The 23,752-nt window shown below is 39.7% G+C and overlaps 1 protein-coding gene across 8 annotated transcripts in view; it reads right to left on the bottom strand.

The window, feature by feature from the left end:
• The window catches only part of nav2a (neuron navigator 2a), a 174,675-nt gene that overhangs the window by 1,993 nt on the left and 148,930 nt on the right, over positions 1 to 23,752 (bottom strand). For all 8 annotated transcript variants that reach the window (XM_077564147.1, XM_077564148.1, XM_077564149.1 and 5 more), the window contains 20 exons: positions 23,297 to 23,457; positions 22,497 to 22,679; positions 20,160 to 20,212; positions 17,497 to 17,520; positions 17,143 to 17,217; positions 13,737 to 13,820; positions 13,544 to 13,667; positions 13,252 to 13,433; positions 9,059 to 9,231; positions 7,299 to 7,452; positions 7,030 to 7,219; positions 5,753 to 5,856; positions 5,545 to 5,640; positions 5,294 to 5,471; positions 4,266 to 4,501; positions 4,032 to 4,183; positions 1,884 to 1,955; positions 1,609 to 1,805; positions 1,409 to 1,527; positions 26 to 226 (listed from right to left, as the gene is read on the bottom strand). In XM_077564147.1, coding sequence (XP_077420273.1) covers positions 26 to 226; positions 1,409 to 1,527; positions 1,609 to 1,805; positions 1,884 to 1,955; positions 4,032 to 4,183; positions 4,266 to 4,501; positions 5,294 to 5,471; positions 5,545 to 5,640; positions 5,753 to 5,856; positions 7,030 to 7,219; positions 7,299 to 7,452; positions 9,059 to 9,231; positions 13,252 to 13,433; positions 13,544 to 13,667; positions 13,737 to 13,820; positions 17,143 to 17,217; positions 17,497 to 17,520; positions 20,160 to 20,212; positions 22,497 to 22,679; positions 23,297 to 23,457 — 2,758 coding nt within the window. The remainder of the gene's footprint in view (positions 1 to 25; positions 227 to 1,408; positions 1,528 to 1,608; positions 1,806 to 1,883; positions 1,956 to 4,031; positions 4,184 to 4,265; positions 4,502 to 5,293; positions 5,472 to 5,544; positions 5,641 to 5,752; positions 5,857 to 7,029; positions 7,220 to 7,298; positions 7,453 to 9,058; positions 9,232 to 13,251; positions 13,434 to 13,543; positions 13,668 to 13,736; positions 13,821 to 17,142; positions 17,218 to 17,496; positions 17,521 to 20,159; positions 20,213 to 22,496; positions 22,680 to 23,296; positions 23,458 to 23,752) is intronic.

Here is a 23,752-nt window from a genome sequence, read left to right as displayed (position 1 = left end):
CTAACGGGTTAGCAACCGTACTCACCAGTGGGTCTGCGTCACTGTCGCTCTGAGGCGGCTCTTTGCGGACCCCTTCCCTTGGGGCCGAGTAGCCATCGAATCCCACGTCCTCCGGGCGTAGTTGCAGCAACGGGGGCCAATCAGCTGGAGCGGGCGTAGCCGACCACGGGTAGGTGTCAATCACCCAGGCGGCCGGGTCCTCCCACGCAGCTCTCCGGCCGTACAACTGGAGAGGAAGAGAGCATAAAGGAGTGGTTTAAAAAAAAAAAAAATGATCGTAATTTTGATTAGTTTTGTTTTGGTTCTCTGACCAAGTTGTGGACGATGAGGGGTTTATTGCAGGGTCAAGACAAAGTGGCAAACCTGTGCCTCGGAATTAGTACCGGTACCATTAGCTCTTTGACTGCCAGACGTTTTCAGAAAAGGGATGCCATGGGTGCCGGCTGATTTAAGCATTTTTGACTGATCTTTCAAGGTCCACAGAAAATTATGTGTTTGGACTATGGAAACACACATACTACCAAATGAAAGATTGGACTCTCATCTTTCATCAGAAAAAAAAGTTTGTATCTACCTTATTCAGTTTTTCAGTAATCAACAATAGAAAATGGTTAGTTTCACCTCTGTTTTGAAAAAAAAACGTCTTTTAACGTCTTTGGCACTCCTCCATAGGATTTTACTAAACGTTATTTAACGTTTTTGGCAGTCAAAATTTAATTAAAACAAAGTAAATTTTGTAAACAACAATTTTTTGTAAACAAAGTAAAATAACAAAAATGCTAAAAAACAACACAAAAAAAGTATAATTGCAGCAAAACATTTTCTTTGTTTTCATCTTTGTCAATTTTTATCATACATGACATTTCAGAATTGATTTTAATTTGCGCGGGCATTTTTCTAGTTTAATTGTACAGTATTTAATTCAGTATTGATGTACATCCTTAGTCACAGAAGAAGGAAGGTCAGTTATTTGAGAATTGCAGTTTACTTAATCACGCAATTCTTAGTGACTTTTTTTTTTTTTTTTTAAATCTTGCACTCAAAATTATTTAATAAAAAAAAACAACACATTAACAACAGTACTAAACTAAAACAGCATTTTCGATTTTTTTATTTTTATACCTAACAAGCTTGTTCTAAAAATGAATAAAAACTAGCTGAACAAAAGTCAAAACTAAACAACACAACTACTATAACTCAGTATTGCAAATGCATTTATTCAGCAGTGTGACCTATGTTTGAACCATGTCATGGGCTCATCTGTCATTGTCAGTTACTATGCAGTTTCTATGTTCCTGCAACTGTCACTCTTATCGTCTTATTGTCTGTCATCGAGGATTATGCATCGCCCCAGCGATGACACCTTAGTCAGTACATCACGTCACCCTCAAAACGACGCGCGTGTTACCTGCAATCCCTCCCGAACAGCCTCCAGCATGTAAGGAATGATGGAGTAATTCCAGAGATCAGTGAACCAAACCCTCGATCCCTCCACATCGATAGGACACGACAGGAAGAGACGAGGACCTGTCGGACAGCAACGCACGGACGTGAAGCGGCCGCTCGCCTCTGCACGTCCCCCTTCCGGCAAACAAGTCCGGCTCTCACCTATGGTCACGTCCGAGGAGCTGTGCGTCTCCAGGAAGCGGTTGAGATGGTGCCACACCCGCGGGATCCAGTCGACGATCTTCACCAGCTCCACGTTGCGCGTGCGACTGCCGATTTCCATCTCGATCAGCTTCCTCCGGAGGAAGCGGCCCAGGAAGCCTTTGACGGGCTCGGTGTGGTTGGCGCACAGCACCCACCTGATGACGGGACACGGTTGAAGTCGAACGGAAGAATTATTTACAGGTCAGCGCGGCAGCCGGGAGTGGAAAGTTGACCTGAAGTTGTGATGAAGCTGCAAGTTGGGTGAAGACGACGTCGCTTGGCTCATGGTGCCGATGATGTAGGGGCTGAAGGGGAGATAATGAAAACATAACAAACGTACACTATGATGTCGTTTTTCTGGACACTCTAAATGACAAGATTTGTATCAACTTTTATTTACAAAGACAGAAATTGTCCCTTTTTGATTGACACAGCCAGAGAGCTGTTCATTTAACAATCAGGATCTGGTTGTTGAATTCTCGGTTATTTTAATGACTGTTTAACCCCTAACCGCCGGTCAAATTCCTAACCCGCCGTTAACTAACCGATCATTAAATATGCATTGTTCCAAACATGGTTAGTCACACTAACTTTTTTTTTTTTTTTTTAAATTTTCACTGAAGCAACCCCCTTCGCACCCGGCTGTTTTACTGGATTTGGACTGATTTTGCCAGGCTCACAGAATATGGTGTTCTGTTGCTATAAAAACATGGAAACTACCAAAAGAACGATTAGTGTCTCTTCTTTCATCAGGACAAAAAAAAAATTTCTATCTAGCTTTTTGCAACGTGGCAAAGAAAACGTTATTCAATCAATGGTTTGATCAATTTATAAGTTTTTGTGTAATATATATATTTTTAAATTCATTATAAAAACAATTCTAGTGTATTTTCAGTGAATATTTTGTGTAATATTTTTGCCAATATTTTAGTAGCATATAATACTGCATGTTTTTGTACGATTTTGTTTCTCATATTTTTGTCAAATGTTTTTTTTTTGTCTACCATATTTGTATTTGTAATTTTTTGATTGAATATTTTTGAATTATTGGTCTTGTTTTTGTGTTTACATCAAATATGTGTGTATTTTTTAATCAAATATTTGCAATTATTAAAACAAATAAATTCATGTTTTAAATTAAAATGAATGGGAAAAAATATATATTATATTTAAATCTAATTAAATAATTAGTCAATATTCATCAGGGGTGTGAATTGCCTAGTAGCTTGCGATTCGATCTGTATCACGATTCATAGGTCACAATTTGATTTGATATGGATTCATCCCGATACGAATCTATAAGTCAATTATTGCAATTTTTTTTAAAAACTTAAATTTAGAAAATACTCATCAGTAAACTTGTACATGTTCACTGTAAGATTTGTATGAAAATCGACTTCAGGCTTATTTCTGTGGTCCACCGTATTTAACAGCATTGAAATCAAATTTTAAGGCTTAATGTCCCATTTATATACAGGGATGTGATTTGACCAAAGTGAAATTATCTGAAAATTTAGCCGGGGGTCTGGGGGCCGCTGGCACCCAGCTAGGTCCAGGGCAGTGCCCTGGTGGGGGGACACGGGGGGCGGAGCCCGGGGGGGCAGGGGGGGGGGGGGGAAGCCCCCCGGAGCTCATGGGTTTTCCGTGTTTTTAAGTACTTTCAATGCACTCACATGACAAAGAAATAGACAAAACAACAGCATAAATTTTCAATGCATATTGAACTATCCCATATAAAATGGCAGTTTTAGTCAACTCAAAATCAGTCATATTCAAAAACATTGGACTGCCTTTGCTTTTAAAAACTATCACTGAGAATATCATCATATCTAACTAATGTGATTACTAAGTTAACACATAAATAATGTTGAAGAGTTCAAATTTCATGAACAAATAATTGTATCATGACCAAATGAAAAGTAACTCATATTAGAGCATACCACAAATGTCTTTGTTATAGCAGAAGATGTTATCTGTCGGAGTCATGTGCATACACAATGAACTACTAAAAAAAATAAATAAATAAAAATATATATATATATTTTTTTTTTTTTTGGGGGGGGGGGGAGATAAAAAAAGCGGAATTCCGCGAATTAGCGGAAAAATCACATCCCTGTATACAACATTCGTCCATGCTTAAAATGTGAATCCTAATTAAGACATTTTGTTGAATATTTCCATCAAAAATTGAGCTTTAAAAATCGATTCGGCTGCATATTGAATCAATACGAGAATTGTGTCTCTGTCTCTCTCTCTGTTAAATCTACTTAACCAGTGGTTAGAGAACAAACGGGCCCAGATTATTATTGTGATCACAGTTCGAGTGCAATCATAGTTACCTTATTTAGCAAAACAAGAAGGACAACATGTGAGTAACCGACCTGCGCTGGTGGCTGCTGTTGAAGAGGCCGTTGAAGATCTCGCTCAGGGAGCTGACGTGATGCAGGTTGTCCAGGATGACCACTAGAGGGCTCTCCTCGCCCGCCACCCCGCTGCACTGCTCGGCTAATCCTGACAGGTACTGCCGAAGCTCCTGCACGGAGGTTCGGCATTTCATTCCGTCTGCGTTTTGAAAACGGACAATTTGACAACTCCATGTTCATGCATTCATTCACCTTGCTGGATTTGTGGTCCACGTTGAATGTGACCACAGCGTGAGGGGTTGGAGGTCGGCCCTCTAGGAGCAGCAAGTGTTGAGAAAGCTGATTGGCCAGATATGTTTTTCCCGTGCCGCTCGGTCCGGACAGGATGACCCTGCGGTGCTCCCTCAGTAGGGAGACGTAGCGTTGCAGCATCGGCTTCGGGATGAGCGTGTCGAACACCAGCGAGTCCACGCTGTCATTGCTCACACCTGTGGAGATGGCGGACACAAAGTGGTCGGCCGTATCGGACATATGTCAATTCAAAAGTACATGAATAGACGGTCAAAGGCCACGACCTACGACATTTCAACATTTTGTCTCTCCTCCGCTATTTTGTCCCAAATGTTTCTGCTTAGCTAGCGCTCGTCTTTTTTTGTGCATCGGGAGTTTTTTTTTAATACAAAGTATTTTGATGTCAATTTCGACTTTTAACTCATTCACTCCCAGCCGTTTTCACTGAAGCAACCCCCTTCGCTCCCGGCTGTTTTACTGGATTTGGACTGATTTTGCAAGGCCCACCAGAAAGATTCGAGTCTCTTCTTTCATCAGGAAAAAAGTATACACACCGTCAAAAAGAGCTTTTTGCAACATGGCCCTGGCTGATCTCTTATACTCAGCTGCCACCTGCTGGCCGTTTTTTTTTTTAAATAACTACCATTGCTTTAAGCCACCTCTTCATGGCAGAAGCTGCATCAAACCCTTCTGTATGCTCTTGTAAAAAAAAAAAAAAGCCATAAGAAAAACATGTAAACGCGTTTTTTGGAGGGAAGGACAAAGTATAATTTTTTTTATTTACACTTTTTTTTTTTTATATATATATATAAGTATTTCAACTTTTGTGGTGAATTCCGATTCACGCAGAAATTCGGGTTACATCGCCAGCATAGGAACGGAACTCGTTGGTAACTCAAGGACTCCTTGCACAGGCATGAGATCAAAATTGGGCCCTCGAACGCTTCGCGAAGCCCAGATTGTTAGTTTTGGTACAGCATTATCGATACCTTTGAGCTGGATGTTGATGGTGTTGCTGTCCCCCACCAGGTAGCCGCAAGGTAGCAGCTCGGGGGTATGTGCGGCGCTGGGGCTGCGGGGCCTGTGGATGTCTCCAATGTTGTATCCCTCCACGCTGTCTGAGCTCAGGCCCAGCTGGCTTACCGGGTCCACATGGGTGATGTACTCCTAGTAGGTAGAGGATTGTGATTCAAGCGTGCAATAAATAACAACAACCGCTGCTTTTAATGCTCTTCCTTACTTTAAAAAGACGCCGGACCACTCCATCCAAAACATCCCATTTGGTCTTCCCGCTGACTCCGATGCATCCAATTAGGAAGCTAGGAGAGCGAGCCTCCTAGCATTGAGAAAGACCCGTATTGATTGAAATACCAAAACGCCAGCAGCAGCAGCAGCTCTGCTTTTGCATAAACAATCCCAAGTGGTTTTGTTTGCCATCCATTTCTTACCCGCCCCCACAAAGCGTCCTTGTCAAGGCTGCTGACGACGATCTTGACGTGGCGACCCTCCTTCCTCATGCCGCCCTCGCCACCCGTGTCATCCAGCAGCATGTCTGACAAGAACACAGCAGAGGCGATTCTGATCTCACATTTGATCTGGAGTGTTCAATCAACTCTTTTGTTTCTTATATATGATCTTGAAGATGAAGATCTACAATTAAAGGGATAAATCGCTCAAAAGGCCAGTACTGTTGAATCCGTCCGTCCAATTTCTATACCCTTCATTCTATCAAGGGATGTGGGGGGGCACACTGAAGGCACACGGTAAGTGATCAAACTGTTAATTTCAGGGAACTATCTATTTAAATTTTTAATTAACTCCAGACAAGATTCTGCTGACCGTGGGAACTCTCAGCACCTTTTGCTTTTGTTTGAAATGAATTAGAGCTGTCAAACAATACCGTTTTTAATTAGATTCATCACATCTTAGAATTTTGATTAATCACGATTAATCACTCAATTAGAAAGGCTTTTTTTAACAAAAAATTTTTGTCTGCCAAATTTGACATTTAATGTTGTGAGAACGTCTTCAACATTTTTTTATCCACTGCACACTCTCATCCTCCTTTTTTTCCCATTCAGTTTATTACTTGCATGATTTAGAATGAAAAAAAAAATTACCCTAGTAGTTCGACATGAACAAATATTCTGAATGTCATACGCAAACATTTATTAAATGCATTACTTTAATAAAAAAAAATAATACTCACAACATCAGCTCTGTTTTTCGAAATTATTTTTATTTTTTTTCTTCTATTTTTTAGAATATTTTTTTTCAGTTTTTTTAAATATATTTTTTCTATTAACCCCCCCCCCCTCCCCTTTTTCTGAATAACGTTTTTCCAGGCTGTTTTTTTTTGACCGAAAAAATATTCAGTAAAAAAAAAAAAAAGTCAGAAAAACATTTTTTTTTCAAGTGAATGCAATACGCTTCCGTAGCCATCAAAACTTAGCAAATCTGATAAATTGTTAAATTGAAATATGCTATTATAGACAGAAAAAAAAGCTAAGAGTTCGTGTTTGCAGTTATTTATTTTAAAATGTTTTTTTATTTATTTATTTTTTTTTTTTACAGAAAATGAATATCAGCTCCAAGTATCGGCCTCCTTGACTACTAATAATCGGTATCATAGCCGCCCCGAAAAAAACATATTGGTCTAGCTATAGTTTTCAAATGTCACTCCCTTTCACGTTCTGTAAATAATTCCCCGGCAGCCATGTCTTACCCAAACTGGTGGATTCGCTGGTGGCGAGGTTCAGACTGTGCTGTGAGATCCCGGCATTGGGTCCCAGGGCCTGTTGGCCGTGTGCATGCGAGGGAGGGGACGAGGAGACGGACGCTTGGGAGCCCGTCCTGCTGCCTTGATTCTCCAGCTTCAAGCGCTCATTCTCCGCCTTCAGTTTCTCAATCTCCAGCTGTGAACACGCACGAACGGACACGTCGGACACGGATGTCTGGTGACGAGCGATGAGCGCGCGTCGGCGTCCTCAAAACCTGCATGCGGTTCATGGCCTCTCGGAGCTGGTCCAGCTGATGGGCGGAGCTGAGCGCTTCCAAACGGATATCTGTCAGTTTCATCTCCTTCTCCCTCAGCTCACTCCGCAGCTGCATCACCGTCTCCGCCTCGCTGTCCAAACATTCCGACAATCTGGGTGTGCGCAAGACAAAACACTTCAGGGACATGACTTGCAGTAGATCACTGATTCTCAAATCATGGTAAGTGGGACCTAGCTAGTATTTAAGTACAGTTTGAAAGGGAAATACTGTGACTAAAAACGAGATGAACTCATTCAAACCCAAAAACGTATAAATACGTTAAATACTTTGTCCTTTACTCCCCCAAAATTTATTTAAACGTTTTTTAATCCTAGAGCATACATAGGCTTTGATGCAGCCTCTGAACAAAAACGGCCAGCAGGTGGCAGCAGAGCATTAATTATCATAATTATATTAACTCATTTGCTCCCAAAAACGTATATATACGTTCTATTTTAAATATCGCTATGCTACCAAAGACACATTTATACGTTTTTTTAATGCTAGAGTATACAGAAGGCTTTGATGCAGCCTCTGAACAAAAACGGCCAGCAGGTGGCAACAGAGCATTAATTATCATAATTATATTAACTCATTTGCTCCCAAAAACGTATATATACGTTCTATTTTAAATATTGCTATGCTACCAAAGACATATTTATACATTTTTTTAATGCTAGAGCATACAGAAGGCTTTGATGCAGCCTCTGAACAAAAACGGCCAGCAGGTGGCAGCAGAGCATTAATTATCATAATTATATTAACTCATTTGCTCCCAAAAACGTATATATATACGTTCTATTTTAAATATTGCTATGCTACCAAAGACATATTTATACGTTTTTTTAATGCTAGAGTATACAGAAGGCTTTGATGCAGCCTCTGAACAAAAACGGCCAGCAGGTGGCAGCAGAGCATTAATTATCATAATTATATTAACTCATTTGCTCCCCAAAACGTATATATACGTTCCATTTTAAATATTGCTATGCTACCAAAGACATATTTATACGTTTTTTTAATGCTAGAGTATACAGAAGGCTTTGTTTGATGCAGCCTCTGAACAAAAACGGCCAGCAGGTGGCAGCAGAGCATTAATTATCATAATTATATTAACTCATTTGCTCCCAAAAACGTATATATACGTTCTATTTTAAATATTGCTATGCTACCAAAGACATATTTATACGTTTTTTTAATGCTAGAGTATACAGAAGGCTTTGATGCAGCCTCTCAACTGCACAAAATGATTGAAGCAATGTAGTTATTACATAAACGGCCAGCAGGTGGCAGCATCGTATAAGAGATCAAGCAGGGTTATGTTGCAAACAAGCTGATTCACCCACAGTTCTAAACAGATTTTGTGAATAATGATGAAACTTAGCTATATTCTAAGGCTAACTGCTGCAAAACGGAAACAGATAGAAATATCCTTTTTTTTCCTGATGAAAGAAGAGACTCTAATCTTTCTGTTAGTAGGTTCCATATTTTATAGCAATAGAACATAATATTCTTTGCACCTTGCAAAATCCGTCAAAATCCAGTAAAATAGCCGGGAGCGAAGGGGGTTGCTGCAGTGAAAACGGCTGGGAGTGAATGAGTTAAATACGTTTTGCCCATTAAACTACTGTATTTTAACATTAATCCTTAATTTTAGTAGTTGTGAGTTCAGAATATATTTTTAGGAGGTACTTGTGTATAAAATACAAACTACATACAGCGAGTTGGAGTGTGTGTTCCTGAGCATGTGGTTGGTTGCGGTGGTGCCGTTGTGAGGCAGTTTAGGGGAAGAGGGCAGCGAAGAATCGGTCATCTCCTCGATGTCCGAGTGGGATGAGGCGGATTTGGGAGATTTCTTCTTGCTGAATGCCTGCTTGAAGGAGCTTCGCAACTGCAGGTAAAAAAAAAAAAAAAAAAAAGAGAGAGAGAAAAAAAAAAGAAAAGAGCGAGAGACATCAAAATGACGTTCAAGGCTTGGAAAGACTCCAAAAACAAGAGCAGGGAGAAGGTGCAGGGTCATGCCAGGAGAAGCAGTGGAAATTGGCTGTGAAAAACAGCAAGTGAGTCAGAGAGAGAGAGACTGTCCTGACAAATGTTGTTTTTCTCCAAATATTATTCATTGGAAAGGGTTAGTCTGATATTCGGATGAGCTTAGTTTCATATCTTTCGAGCAGGTTAGCATTAAGTAGAAAATCACCCTGGAATGCTCTCTTTACTCTCAATTACGGATGTCATTTGTTATCCAGTTCACGCTACTGTATTTTTTAAAGAGTAGTGATGGGAAAATGAAGCTGTCTGAACCACTTGTAATCCTATTTTACTCCTCTAGATGGTGGTCTTGGTTTAAAGATGCAGTGGCAATTTAATCAATTTCACTTTAAAAATTCAGTGCAATCAATTTATCTTTAAACCACGAGCACCATCGAGAGGAGGAAAAAATATCACAAGTGGTTCATGAAGCTTAATTTTCCCATCACGGGTAGTGTTAGGAAAATGAAGCTTCATGAACCACTTGGGATTTTTTATTTATTTTTTACTCCTCGGGATGGTGCTCTTGGCAGTGGAAAGTTAATCAATTTCCATTGTACCAGCCTTAATCTTTAAAACAAAAGCGAGGCGGAAAGAAATATCCGAGAAAAGTATCACTAGTAGTGATGGGAAAAGGAAGCTTCATGAACCACTTGCAATCATATTTTACTCCTCTAGATGGTGCTCTTGGTTTAAAGGTGTAGTGTAAATTTAATCAATTTAAAAATGCAGTGGAAATTTAATCAACTTATCTTTAACCAAGAGCAAGTGGTTCATGAAGCTTCATTTTCCCATCACTCCAAGTGATAAAAAAAACAAACTTTTTTTCCCCCCTCCACTAGATGGTGCTCATGGTTTAAAGATGCAGTGGATATTTTACAATTTTAAATTGCACTGCCTTTTTTTTTTTTTTAAACCAAGAGCACTAGCTAGAGGAAAAAATATCACAAGTTAGTTCATGAAGCGTCATTTTCCCATCACTACTACTGATAAAAAAATCTGATATTTTTTCCTCCACTAGATGGTGCTCATCATTTAAAGATGCAGTGGATATTTTACAATTTTAAATTGCAATGCCTTTTTTTTTTTAAACCAAGAGCACCATCTAGAGGAGGAAAAATATCACAAGTGGTTCATGAAGCTTCATTTTTTCCATCACTACAAAAGATTTTTTTTAGAGTGGTAAAGTATTTCAGGGTGTTTTTTTTTTTTCTTTAAAGGAGCTCCAAGTCCTACAAGAGGAGTGTGAGTAAGGGGAGGCGGTGCTGAGGAGAGGAAAATGCTCGAAGTAAGTAGCATTTGGCAATGGGGGGAAAAAAGGGAAAAAGGTTAGTAACCTATACAAACGGGGTATCTGCTGCTTTTAGTCCTCAGGATGCACTAATCTTACCTCATAGACCTGCCACATGAAGCGAAGCAAATGAAGACAGAGAGACAAAACAGCACAGGGCGTGCGAGTGTTAACGTGTTATGACGAGACATTCGAAAGCAGACTGGACGTTCAGCCCACTGCAACGCCGTCATGACATTGGGGGTCTTTTAAAGCAGCACCTCTCCAACACACACACACACAAACGCAAGAGCACCTGCATGGCGGAGCCCCCAGCAAGGTCTCAGCTAAGCTTACTACTACATGGACATGGGAAAGGAGGTGGGGGGGAGGGTGTTTATTATTACAGCCACCGAAAGCAGGAAACTTGACACAAGCTCTCATCTTTTAACACCAGCACAAAACACCACGGACTCCACCTGAAGTTCTACTACAATATGATCGGGTTCTGACCACACAGGCGGCTAATAGCTAATAATATGATGACAGAAAGTCGCATACGTTATCGTCTCTGACTTGTCCTCCGGTGCACAAGAGTGTCTTCAAGTAACAAAGAAGGGCGAATTATTGACTAAAGCCAATTTTGTCATTGTAAAATCACTACTTACAAAAAAATGTGGAAACTACATGAGAAGCATTGTCATTTGTTAGTAGACATGCAGAATGTTACTTCAAAGCTTTTTTCACGTCAGTTGATTTATCACTTGTCTCATGTAAATAAAAGTAGTTCTGAATAGTTCTTTTTCAAACAGCAATATAGGCAATATAATCTACAACCGCGTATTAGGGCCACGTATAAATATATATATTTTTTAGAGGGCGGGGGCAATGTTTGGAGAAAAAAAACGTTATAAAGTGGAAAATTAGCGAGAAAAAAACTCATAAATTTGTGACTTTATAAAGTGGAAAATTTGTGAGAAAAAAACTCATAAATTTGTGACTTTATAAAGTGGAAAATTAGCGAGAAAAAAACTCATAAATTTGTGACTTTATAAAGTGGAAAATTAGCGAGAAAAAAACTCATAAATTTGTGACTTTATAAAGTGGAAAATTAGCGAGAAAAAAACGTGTACATATGCGACTTTATAAAGTGGCAAATTTGCGAGAAAAAAACTAATAAATTTGTGACTTTATAAAGTGGAAAATTAGCGAGAAAAAAACTCATAAATTTGTGACTTTATAAAGTGGGAAATTTGCGAGAAAAAAACTCATAAATTTGTGACTTTATAAAGTGGCAAATTTGCGAGAAAAAAACTAATAAATTTGCCACTTTGTAAAGTTGCAACTTTGCGAGTTTATAAAGTGGCAAATTTGCAAGAAAAAAACCTCATAAATTTGCCACTTTATAAAGTTGTAAATTTGCGTGTTTATAAAGTTGCAAATTTGTGAGAAAAAAACTTGTAAATTTTCAATTTTATAAAGCGGCAAATTTGCGCGAAAAAAAATAATTAACAACTTTACAAAGTGGCAAATTTGAGAGAAAGAACTTGTAAATTTGGGACTTCATAAAGTGGCAAATTTGCGAGAAAAACTCATAAATTTGCAACGATAGAAAGTTGCAAATTTGAGAGAAAAAACTTGTAAATTTGCGATTTTATTAAGTGGCAGATTTACGAGTTTATTAAGTAGCAAATTTGTGACTTTATAAAGTGGCACATTTGCGACAAAGAAACTCAGAAACGTACGAGAAATACACGTAGCGTAGCTATAGTCTAATGTGAGGATTCGTTGGATAATAGGACACTGTTTGCAAAATGCAAAGGCAGGATAGAGACAGATCCATTCTTAATTTAAACTTTACTCGTCATACACGGCAGCTTGAGCGACGACAACACTTCCTGATCCCCTCTCAGCTGACTAAACACTAACCAATCAGAAGCTAGCATGCTTTAGGTAAATGCAGGTGAATGACGGAGGAAAGCAGCAGATTCGACACATCAACTTAGCTACTTGCACACAAAAAATAAAAAAAATGGATGAATGTGTAAATAATAATTCTGGAAACATAAATGCGCAAGTAAATATGTATTTTAACCTTCGCAAAGCGAGGCGTCTTTGCCAACGCTTCAAAGCGCGAATGCTTGACATGATATAGTTAAAGCCATTATCTCCTCCTTTGAAAAAACGGCCGAAAAGTATTGGCACAAACATCCGAGTAGTACGCTTCGTGTATTTCTCGCAAGTTTCAGAGTTTTTTTCTCGCAAATCTGCCACTTTTTAAAGTCGCTAATTTTTCTCGGAATATTGCCCCCGCCCCTCTAAAAATAAATATATTTATACGTGGCCCTAATACGCCGTCATAATACAAACAATCATGTAGAAAGTAAGTCATGTAAGCTAAATATTTCAATTAAATGGTTCTTAGATGAGTCACCTTTTCCCCAGTGAAAGATGTCTGAAGAGGAAAGCCAAACATGCAAGGCCAACAAACACAAAGCAAAAAATTTTTTTTTTTACGGAAAACAACAACAAAAACAACATGTTATGTCCTGGTAGGCTGCTTGTATAAATCTGATACTCAAGCTCTTTTTTTTTTTCCTATTTTTGTCTTACCCAATTCTTCTTGTTTTTCTTCTTATTTTTCGCATCGGCGTCCATGTTGGAGCCCACGCTGGAATGGCTGGTGGCACTGGCCACACTGCTGACACTGTCGGAGGAGTGTTGCCTCCTGATTCGCAGGTCTGGTTGCTGCTGCTGCTGCTGATGCTGATGATGAAGGCTGCCGTTACTGCCAGCTGAAGGAGAACAAAAATATCAATTCAAAGTGCGGCAGTTTTGTGGTTCACTCTGATTTCTCTTCATTTTTTTTTTTTTTTACCAAAATATAACATAAGCCGATGTGTACCTGTCCTGTCCATTTTAGTGGTGAGCTCGGGGGTGTTTATGACTCCATTGATGGCGGCCTGAGCGACAGCGTTCTGCTTTTTCAGCAGCTCGATCGTATTCCTCAGCTCATTCAGCTCGGAGTCCTGTCACATGAAACGGGAAATGTGGAGTAGAACAACAACTCTGCATCGTTTCGATTCGACTTTTTTCACCTTTTGCTCAGCAGTCAAGGTGAGACTCTTTAATCTGATGGTCATGCTGCCCAAACTCTGCTCAAACGCCGCCACCAGATGATCCTGCGGGACAGTGGCGGGTTACTAAACAATTCCGCTCAAACCTCTTGTAGGGGCGGATCAGCATTGAGCAAGTGCCCATTACATTGGGGTATGAAATTTGGATCAAAAATGTGTATGTTGAACTTGAATTCAATATTAAGCACAAATAAGTGTAAGAGTGTGAGAAGCATCATCAGAGGAAATTGAACTGACCCCATGCCAACTGTATGACTTTCCTAAAGCAAAAAACTGCAATTCTCAAATAAGCTTAAAAAAAAAAAAATTGCCCTTATTTCTCTCTGTTTTTGCACCGTTGTGGGATGGAATGCAGCCAACTCCCAGCCAAATGAAGTGGCTCCCTTCATTCCCGTTAAAGGGCAAGGCAACCTTAAACATTTATTGACAATAAGTAACCTCAGTAGTCTAAACATGACATTCTGATTAATATTACATTTGTGGAATATGAGTTATTAATATGAGCTGGCTCGAAGCCAGCTGGGATAGGCTCCAGCACCCCCTCAACCATAGTGAGAAAGAAGCGATTAAGGAAATGGATGGATGGATGCATGGACTTACGCAACAAAATCTGTTTTCATCCATTTTCACTCAACAGCAAGTGGCAAAATGCCCCCCCCCCCCCCCCAAAAAAAATAAAAATTTTAAAAGCATTTTTGCTGCTTAACTCATTTCCCACTAAGGCAATATTAACTAGACTACTGTATTTAGACTAGCGGAGCTGCATAGAACATATTATAGTTCAATACACACACAGTGCTTGACATTGTGGAAGCATGTCACATGGGCAATTGGAGACCACCTTGCACCCCCCTATCGTGCATCTGTGTATGACCCCCCCACCCCCCAAAAGGATTATTTGATTTCTACAATGATTCAGAGGGATTGTGCCACGTTGTCATATTTACGAATGAAACAATGACATCCACCGCACACATCCGCGAAGTGCCAAATCTGTCTGCCTGCGCCACAAGTTAGACTTGGCTTTACCGAGTCTAAAATCTAGCCTACTTTCTGTCACCAAATTGCCAAGTGCAGCAAGGTTGGTTGAGGTGTATCAGTACATCGGGGTGGGAGTGTGCGCGCCTGCAGGGAAACTGAAAGTGTGTGTGTGTGTGTGTGTCTGTGAGACTCGAGTAAGGTGCTGACTGACGTCTGATTCAAGATGAGGCTCTTGGAAACAAAAGATGTTCTTACAGTCTTGGCTTTGGGGCGTCAAGGCGTGTTGAGGAAATGTGTCATCTTGTCTATGGTGTGAAATCATACTTTGGAACAAAGACCCTCCCTGAAGACCCTGCACTCTATCCTGAACAATAGCCCCTCCAGACACATAACCAGACCCACTGTACGCACTCCCCCCCGGCCACACACGCACACACATCTTGGACTCTATAGCTGTAAATCTTAAGGGCACATCTGGGCCAGTCTCACAGCAGTGTGCTAAGACACGACTGTGCTGTAATCTAAGACCTCTGCCTCGGCCGCATATCGCTCATCCACAGTTAAAAGCAGCGACGTGCACGGACTCAGGCGGCAGATAAGCGGTGAGGCATAGCGAGACTTGTGCAATATAGGCCGAATAAGGCGGCATCACAGATCGTGCCTGGAGACGTTCGAAGAATTTCCCATGCATTCATCAGATGTCGAATTGCATGTGCTTGGGAGTCATGTTCATTTCTTCGGGATCTTAAAATGTCAATGGTAAAGACCACAATTCATGGTATATTCAGGTTTAGCATTTCTGTAATGTTTTTCCACAAACAAAAAAAACGATAATAAGTTTATTTTACAGAAACGTGCTATTCGTGTTGTTTGCAGTTGTGGATACAGAGACCACACTAATCCATTATTTATACAACAAAAAACTTTAAAACTGAATGAATTGATGGAGTTGAACCGCCTTAAAATATTGTATAAAGCCCATCATGAAATTTTACAAGTTAATATACAAACTACATTAATAAAAAGGGAAAGTGAGTGCAAATTAAGAGGAACAAACATTTTTTTTTTCCAAACCTAAATATAGAACAAAACAAAAAGAAAGATGTATTTCAACTCAAGGTGTTGAATCTGGATTGTAAAACAAAAAATTCTCAGTCTATTTTTGTATTTTTTTTTGTGTAAAAGCACAATTACTGCAAAAATATATATAACACAAGGACACGCAGTTGAACTATTTTTAATTTAATTGTTAACTGAAAGCGTCTTGACCGCTCTCTGTCATTCATTTTGTGTTTTTGTATATTTTTTGTGTGTGTTGATCAGGGTCAGACAAAACAAGTTTTTACTTCTTTCTGTCCAAAAAAAATTGCACTTATTTCTCTCTGTTTTTGCACCGTTGTGGGATGGAATGCAGCCAACTCCCAGCCAATTGAAGTGGCTCCCTTCATTCCCGTTAAAGGGCAAGGCAATCTTAAAAATTTATTGACAATAAGTAACCTCAGTAGTCGAAACATGACACGCAGTTGAATTATTTTATAGTATTGTTAACTGAAAGCGTCTTGACCGCTATCTGTCATTCATTTTGTGTTGTTGTATTTTTTTTTGGTGTGTTGATCAGGGGCAGACAAAACAAGTTTTTACTTCTTTCTGTCCCAAAAAAAATTGCCCTTATTTCTCTCTGTTTTTGCACCGTTGTGGGATGGAATGCAGCCAACTCCCAGCCAATTGAAGTGGCTCCCTTCATTCCCGTTAAAGGGCAGGGCAACCTTAAACATTTATTGACAATAAGTAACCTCAGTAGTCGAAACATGACACGCAGTTGAACTATTTTGAATTATTTTATAGTATTGTTAACTGAAAGCGTCTTGACCGCTATCTGTCATTCATTTTGTGTTGTTGTATTTTTTTTTGGTGTGTTGATCAGGGGCAGACAAAACAAGTTTTTACTTCTTTCTGTCCCAAAAAAAATTGCCCTTATTTCTCTCCGTTTTTGCACCGTTGTGGGATGGAATGCAGCCAACTCCCAGCCAATTGAAGTGGCTCCCTTCATTCCCGTTAAAGGGCAGGGCAACCTTAAACATTTATTGACAATAAGTAACCTCAGTATCACTATTTTGAATTATTTTATAGTATTGTTAACTGAAAGCGTCTTGACCGCTATCTGTCATTCATTTTGTGTTGTTGTATTTTTTTTTTTGTGTGTTGATCAGGGGCAGACAAAACAAGTTTGCACTTCTTTCTGTCCCCTTTAATTTATTTTACTTTGAATTTGAATATAATTGAAGAAGTGGCAATAAACAAATTGCGCGCTAACCAATAACATATTTGGTGTGACATATAAAACACGAGGGTGATGGATGGATTGTGCATTTGCACGTTCACTCACGTTGGCACTCAACTGCGTTGTTAGGGCGGAAACTTTCTCCTGGGAGGCATCCAGCTCCCGGCGCAACTTGCGAATCTGAGAACATGGAAATTTTTTTTTTTAAAAAAATCTCAAACATAAAAGCGGACGTAACTGCCTCATAAAAAGCTGCAAATTGCACACGTGTAAAACTGCAGTAGTGATACATGAAAGGGACCTCCAGAGTGGAGCTGTGATATGAGCAGAGATGAAATGCAACAAATCTACACAGGGTGTTCAGACAGGAAGAGAAACGCCTGTTACATGGTCAGTCCCACAAAAAAATGAAAATGCCCCCAACAAGTCCAACTGGAAAATAAAAACAGCTTTACATACCTCTGACTGGAACTTCTCCTCGTTCTGTGAAAATGAGACAATAAGAAAAAAACGAGAGACTCATTATGGGGGCGTCCCTCCACTTGAACCCAAGCCAAGATCACGTGTCCTAACTCATGTTCTAGATTTCAGGTTAAGACTTTTATAAACTCAAGATTGTGTGGTGTACAATATCCGGAAAGCAGAGCTTTGGTCCTGAAGGCATTTTGCGGACATCTCTCTGTGCTCGAGCGTGTCCTATTGTTAGCATGGCAACGATGCTAAGAAAGACTAACCGCAGTCGAGGCTCACACGAACACAACACACACACACACCCTTGCTGCTGTCCACCAAAACAAAGAATCATGCAACACCCGTATTTACTGTATGGATACACGCGTGCAGAAGGAAAACTATTTAACATTTCATCTGCTTTGGTAAATTCTAATTGCTAAAACATTCTCTGAATTACACAAAAAGTGAATTTTTTATTTTATTTTATATGATACAATATCAATTATCAATTTAATCGACGATCTTAGTAATCTTTTAGAGCCATTGTTAACTTAAAACTGATTTCAGTTTCTCACCAGTAATGATTCATTTTGGTAGTCCTTCATGAAAACAGACCGATTATCTTTTGTGTTTAATTCAGTGCTTCTCAAATTGTTTTTGTTACCCCCGCCCAGGACAAAGAAAATATTTTTGCACACTCCTCCCCCCAACTTGACCATAAATAGTATCATTTGTGTATAAAATAGTTTGAGTACTTCTGCAAATGCGCTAATAATGCTCCTTGCACACTCTGACAATGAGTGCCACTGCCACCTACTGTAGTGCATGTGCAATTACGCTTTATTATTTTGAAGCCACACAAAAAAAAATCCATGAGATCTATTGTTCCTAACCCCCCCCAACGGGAGCCCGCCCACCTATTTGAGAAGCACTGGTTTAATTGAATATTTGTAAACATCTGCTTTTACTTTGGAAAACAAAGACCAAACCAGTAACTGAGTCAGTTTCAAAAAGGTTGGCGAGTACAACATCAATCACTCTCGTGTGATATTACGCAATTGTTGTTTTTATCGCTAAGCAATACCAAATAAACAACAACAACAGCAATTGGGAAAACAAAGGTTTTGTAATACACTTCTATGCAAAACGTTTTTTTTTTTTCTCAGAATATTCAATTAATAAATGGAAAAATTGATAGAATAATTGATTAAAAAAATATGGTGGGTGCCATTTGTTAAGATTTTACGGTAGATAGCAAAAATATACAGATTATAACATTCTTCAGAAATTTATGCAGAAAAAGACAGATTAAGTTCTGGATTTAATTCAAACGAAGCCCCCAAAAAAAGAGCCAAACTGAATTGGCACATTGTAATTTACAACTCTTTCTTTAAAGTTAAATACAGATATGTGACCCAATGAGGGATTGGTCAACATCCTGTATGCAAGAAGTCAATATTAACTAATATAATCTTAGCTGTTAACACAGGACATTTCATCAAAAAGTAAATATAGATTTTGCAGGAAGCCAAATAACCGCACTGCAAATCCAATGCATGTAAACACAAGTATTGTTTGAATTTTCATTGGTCATATTTTTCATAAGCCATCACGCTCAAAACAGCAAATTTGATTTCTGTGTTTTCACATTACCCAGTCTCTCAATGACATTGAAAAGCCTTAAAAACAATTGTCATGAGTAATGATTTTTTTTTTCCTCCTCTGGCAGCAGCCACCTACTATGACATTTCAAAATTCCTTAAGAGTCCGGTCATGTGAAGTTCAGCGTGAGCACGCACGCACGCACGCAAGCGTACACACAAAGCTGCCAATCGAGCACACATGATGTGCTGCTCCTCAGTAAACGACACATCAGCCCGTCTGTCACGGCGTGTGCTTCGCAAGTAAACACGCCTACTGTTTCGCCGTACAACATCCTGACATGATCCCACGCCAACATTTTAGTACTCAATCTCATCCGCTCAAACGTCACGTTCATGTGCCTCAGACAACCCAGAAGATGACATCAAATATCTCGGCAGCCCTCTTCCGTCTCAAGCCTACCGTTAGTTGAAAAGATGCGACGGTGCCAGTGAGGGATAAAGTTTTCATCATTATGCCTCCAATCTGATTTCACTGCTCCCGGGCTCCAGCGAAAGAACCCGACTGGACTGTTCTGGGAGTTTGTATGCTACACCTGCTCAGGTGAGTAATCCAGTTCACAGGAGGAGGAGGAGGAGGAGGGGCTAACTGGCGGAGCTACAACTCGGATTGGCCATAGTGTAAACGTAGGCTGTCCCAAGCCAGTGTGTGCGGCGTGTGTGTTTGAGTGTGGTTGGGCTAAGTGAATAACAAACACACACACACACACATTATTTCATCATTTTGCAAACAAAAGACAAAACATGTCGGTCTGGTTTTAACATTAACTGCTTACTACTGCACGCAACAGTTTGGAGTGACAGTGAGTCACCGGTTTCATAATTGATTGGAGAGGCCAAAAATATTCAACCGTTGAAAACATTCCCACATAAAAATTTAAATGAGCGCTAAGAATTGCGGTCAACTCTTTAAAGTCTGATTTATCAGCAAAGGTTCCCGTTTATAACCAAAAACTACAGTGACCTCTGGTGGCAAGAATCAGTAATGTAACCCATTTGTATACTCACCGTGGAGTACATGGAGGAGGTGCTGGAGACCAGAGAGAGGGACGAGCCATGAACTGGAGAGACATAAAGGACAAATAAAAGTAAGATGTGACTCCAAGCAGACCCATTGAGCAAATGAGACCCCCCCCCCCACCCCCACACACACTTCAGAGGACCTCCAGCCTACCCCAGCTCAAGTCCCCCTCCCATGATCATAAAAGATTTCAGATAAAACTCCTACTCGGAGCAAGCAGTGGCACAGCCTTGGCACAAGTCCGCAAATGACTCAGCTACTAATCACACTTCAAAGTGTCCAACCTCCTAACTGCTCGGAAGCCGATTAGACGGAACCGGGGGTGATGTCATCGCTCGCACCAAGACGCCGGGCCGGGCCCTTTGGATTCAACCGCGAAGCTTTCAGTCACAAACGCAATGTTAATCTTGATTTGCAACATGTACGGGATGTACACAAAATAGCAGATGTGCTGCTCTGTATTTTGGGTTTCATCTTATCGGACCAGATGGTTATTATTTATTGTTCCTACACGACAAGAGAACCCAAACAGATATGAGTTAATTCCAATAGTCAAGTGCTATAGTTTGACTTTTTTTTTTTTTTAATTTATTGCGCAACTGGATTTCTTGTGCAACAAAGTGGAGCCAAGTGGGTCAATATTGACCAAGCAAGGTTTGACTGAAAAATATTTCCCCCTCCAGTTTCAGATACAGATTTTAACCCATCAACCACTAACACGGATTATTTATTTAGTTACTTGGACAGCACTGGAGGAAACACGTATACTGTAATTCCAGTGGAAAATATGTAAAATTATTTCAACTAATACGACAGCGTATTAGGGCCATGTATAAATATATATTTTTTAGAGGGCGGGGGCAAAATGATGAGAAAAAAACGTGCAAATTTGCGACTTTATAAAGTGTCACATTTGTGAGAAAAAAACACTCAGAAACTTGCGAGAAATACACGTAGCGTACTACTCGGATGTTTGTGCCAATACTTTTCGGTCGCATTTTCAAATAGTAATGGCTTTAACCCTAACATGTTAAGCATTCGCACTTTGAGGCGTTGCCGGCTCGCTTTGCGAAGGTCCACACCCTGAAGATCATTTAAGCTAATTTGTTAAAATAAATATTTACTTATACATTTATGTTTTCAGAATTATTATTTACACATTCATACATTTTGGTATATTTTTTTTTTTGTACAAGTAGCTAAGTTGATCTGCTGCTCACCCTCATTCACTTGCATTTACCTAAAGCATGCAAGCTTCTGATTGGTTGGTGTTTAGTCAGCTGAGAGAGAATCAGGAAGTGTTGTCGTCGCATCTAGCTGCCGTGTATGACGAGTAAAGTTTAAATTAAGAATAAATCAGTCTCCATCCTGCCTTTTAATTTTTATAAACAATGTCCTATTAACCAATGAATCCTCACGTTAGACTATAGTTACGCTACGAGTTTTTTTGTCGCAAATTTGCCACTTTATAAACTCGTAAATCTGCCACTTTATAAAGTTGTAAATTAAAAAAAAAAATCTTGCAAATTTACCAATTTATAAACTGGCAAATTTATGAGTTTTTTTCTCGGAATATTGCCCCCGCCCTCTAAAAAAAAAAATAAAAAATTATACTTGGCCCTAATACGCCGTGGTATCAACCTGAGGGGCGTGTATTTGTGAGGGGATTTCGGTAACAGTGTGTGGCTGGCTTGCACACAAACTGGACGGGGGTGGGGAGGGGGGGGGGGGTTAGGTGGATGAGGCGACTTTTGTCCTGTCAATCTAGGCAGCAAAAAAAGTCCAGTAATTCTATACTGGCGACATGCTTGTCTACAAACACAAGCGCACATCCTAACACACAAAGAGGGAAAGTTAGGCTTCTTGTATCTCTTCTGGTCTCTCACGCCTCTCACTGTGATCTGCAATTACAAAAGGAGCAGGAAACTACCGGTATACGGCCCCGGCAACAATAATAATATATATTTTTTGAATTGGGGGGATTTTTGGAGGGAGTTAAAATGAACCTGTGTTTCTACCTCAGTCAGCCTGCCGGTAGACCTTGGCTGGATACTTTTCCCAATAAATAAGCTTATGAAAACAAAAACGTGAGCCGACCAAAGCCGATTATGACTTTTCTCAGGGCATAGAATGCTTCTTTCTTAGAGAAGTAGTTGTAATCCTTCCTGCGGTTCTCTTAACATATGCATTCATAATCGTTTTGGCACGGCTGCTGGGAAAATAAAATGAGATGGACCATTTTTCACCTAATTACAGACTCAGTGCATGACAGTCATACAAGATTGCACACGGCGCACTCTGTCCACTATTTTGAGTCTTCGTACCTTCCTCAAAGCCGTCGCGGAACGAGCCCGACCGGCTCATGGTGCGAGTCTTCTCATCGAGGGACATGCACGAGTTTCTCAGGCGGTTGTCGCCGCAAGGGTCAAAGGTGACATCCTGGTTGGTCAGGCTGTTGTTACGCAGGCCGGTCAGGTTGATCTGAGCTGTGGATGTCGGGCTTGACGCTGTGGGAATTCATTTGTAAACAAAAACTGGGTCTAAATTTTAACAGCCTTTAAATTGACAGTCAATTATGTCCTCCAACATCAACAGTCAAATACTACACAATTTGATTATATATATATATATATATATATATATATATATATATATATATTAGGGGTGTGAATTGCCTAGTAGCTTGCAATTCGATCTGTATCACGATTCATAGGTCACAATTCGATTCAATACCAATTAATCCCGATATAAATCTATAAGTTTTTTTTAAACTTGTACATGTACACCGCAAGATTTGTATGAAAATGTACTTCAGGCTTATAAACTGTATTTAACAAACAAACAAATAAAATTTTAAGGCTTAATGTTCCATTAATATTACATTCTTCTAGAAAGAAAAAATAAATACAAAAAAAATAAATTACATTCTTCTATGCTTAAAGTGTGAACCCTAACTCTAATTAAGACATTTTGTTGAATATTTCCATCAAAAATTGATCTTTAAAAATTGATTCTTTAAGAATTGTGCGCTGTAATATCGCGATATATTGCCAAATCAATTTTTTGAACACCCCTAATATATATATATATAATATTGTTATGAGGTGTAGTGTGTGGAGCGCACCCAGCTGTCCAAAATTGAAGCGGGTGCCGGAGGGGGAGGTGAGGCTGGAGCCGGGGGAAAAGGGGGAATTACTGGCTGATTCTTGCAGCCCACTGGTGGAGTAGGAACGCAACCAATCACGGCCCTCCTCGTGACCTCGTAGCTGAGGGGGCGGGCCATACCTGAAACAAAAGCTTAATTAGCCCGTGAGGATACAACACAGGAAGACAGTGTGGATCATCTTGACGGATTTTTAAGCAGTTGGTTTGATTTGGAATGTTTTAGAACCCTTTTTTTCTTTTCTTTTGCAGCCAAGTTAGTAGCTGGAATCATCAGATGAATTAAAAGCTGGAACAAAGCATTATGGCGAAAATGAACATGGATTCTTAGCAACGGGCAATGGACTGTGCGGGGAAATAAGAAGTCAACCTTGTTAAATATGACAGTGAGATCAAGTATGATGACAAAGTGGCATGC

This window comes from Vanacampus margaritifer, chromosome 4, assembly GCF_051991255.1.
Source record: "Vanacampus margaritifer isolate UIUO_Vmar chromosome 4, RoL_Vmar_1.0, whole genome shotgun sequence".
NCBI lineage: Eukaryota > Metazoa > Chordata > Actinopteri > Syngnathiformes > Syngnathidae > Vanacampus > Vanacampus margaritifer.
This window is presented reverse-complemented; position numbering and strand designations above follow the sequence as displayed.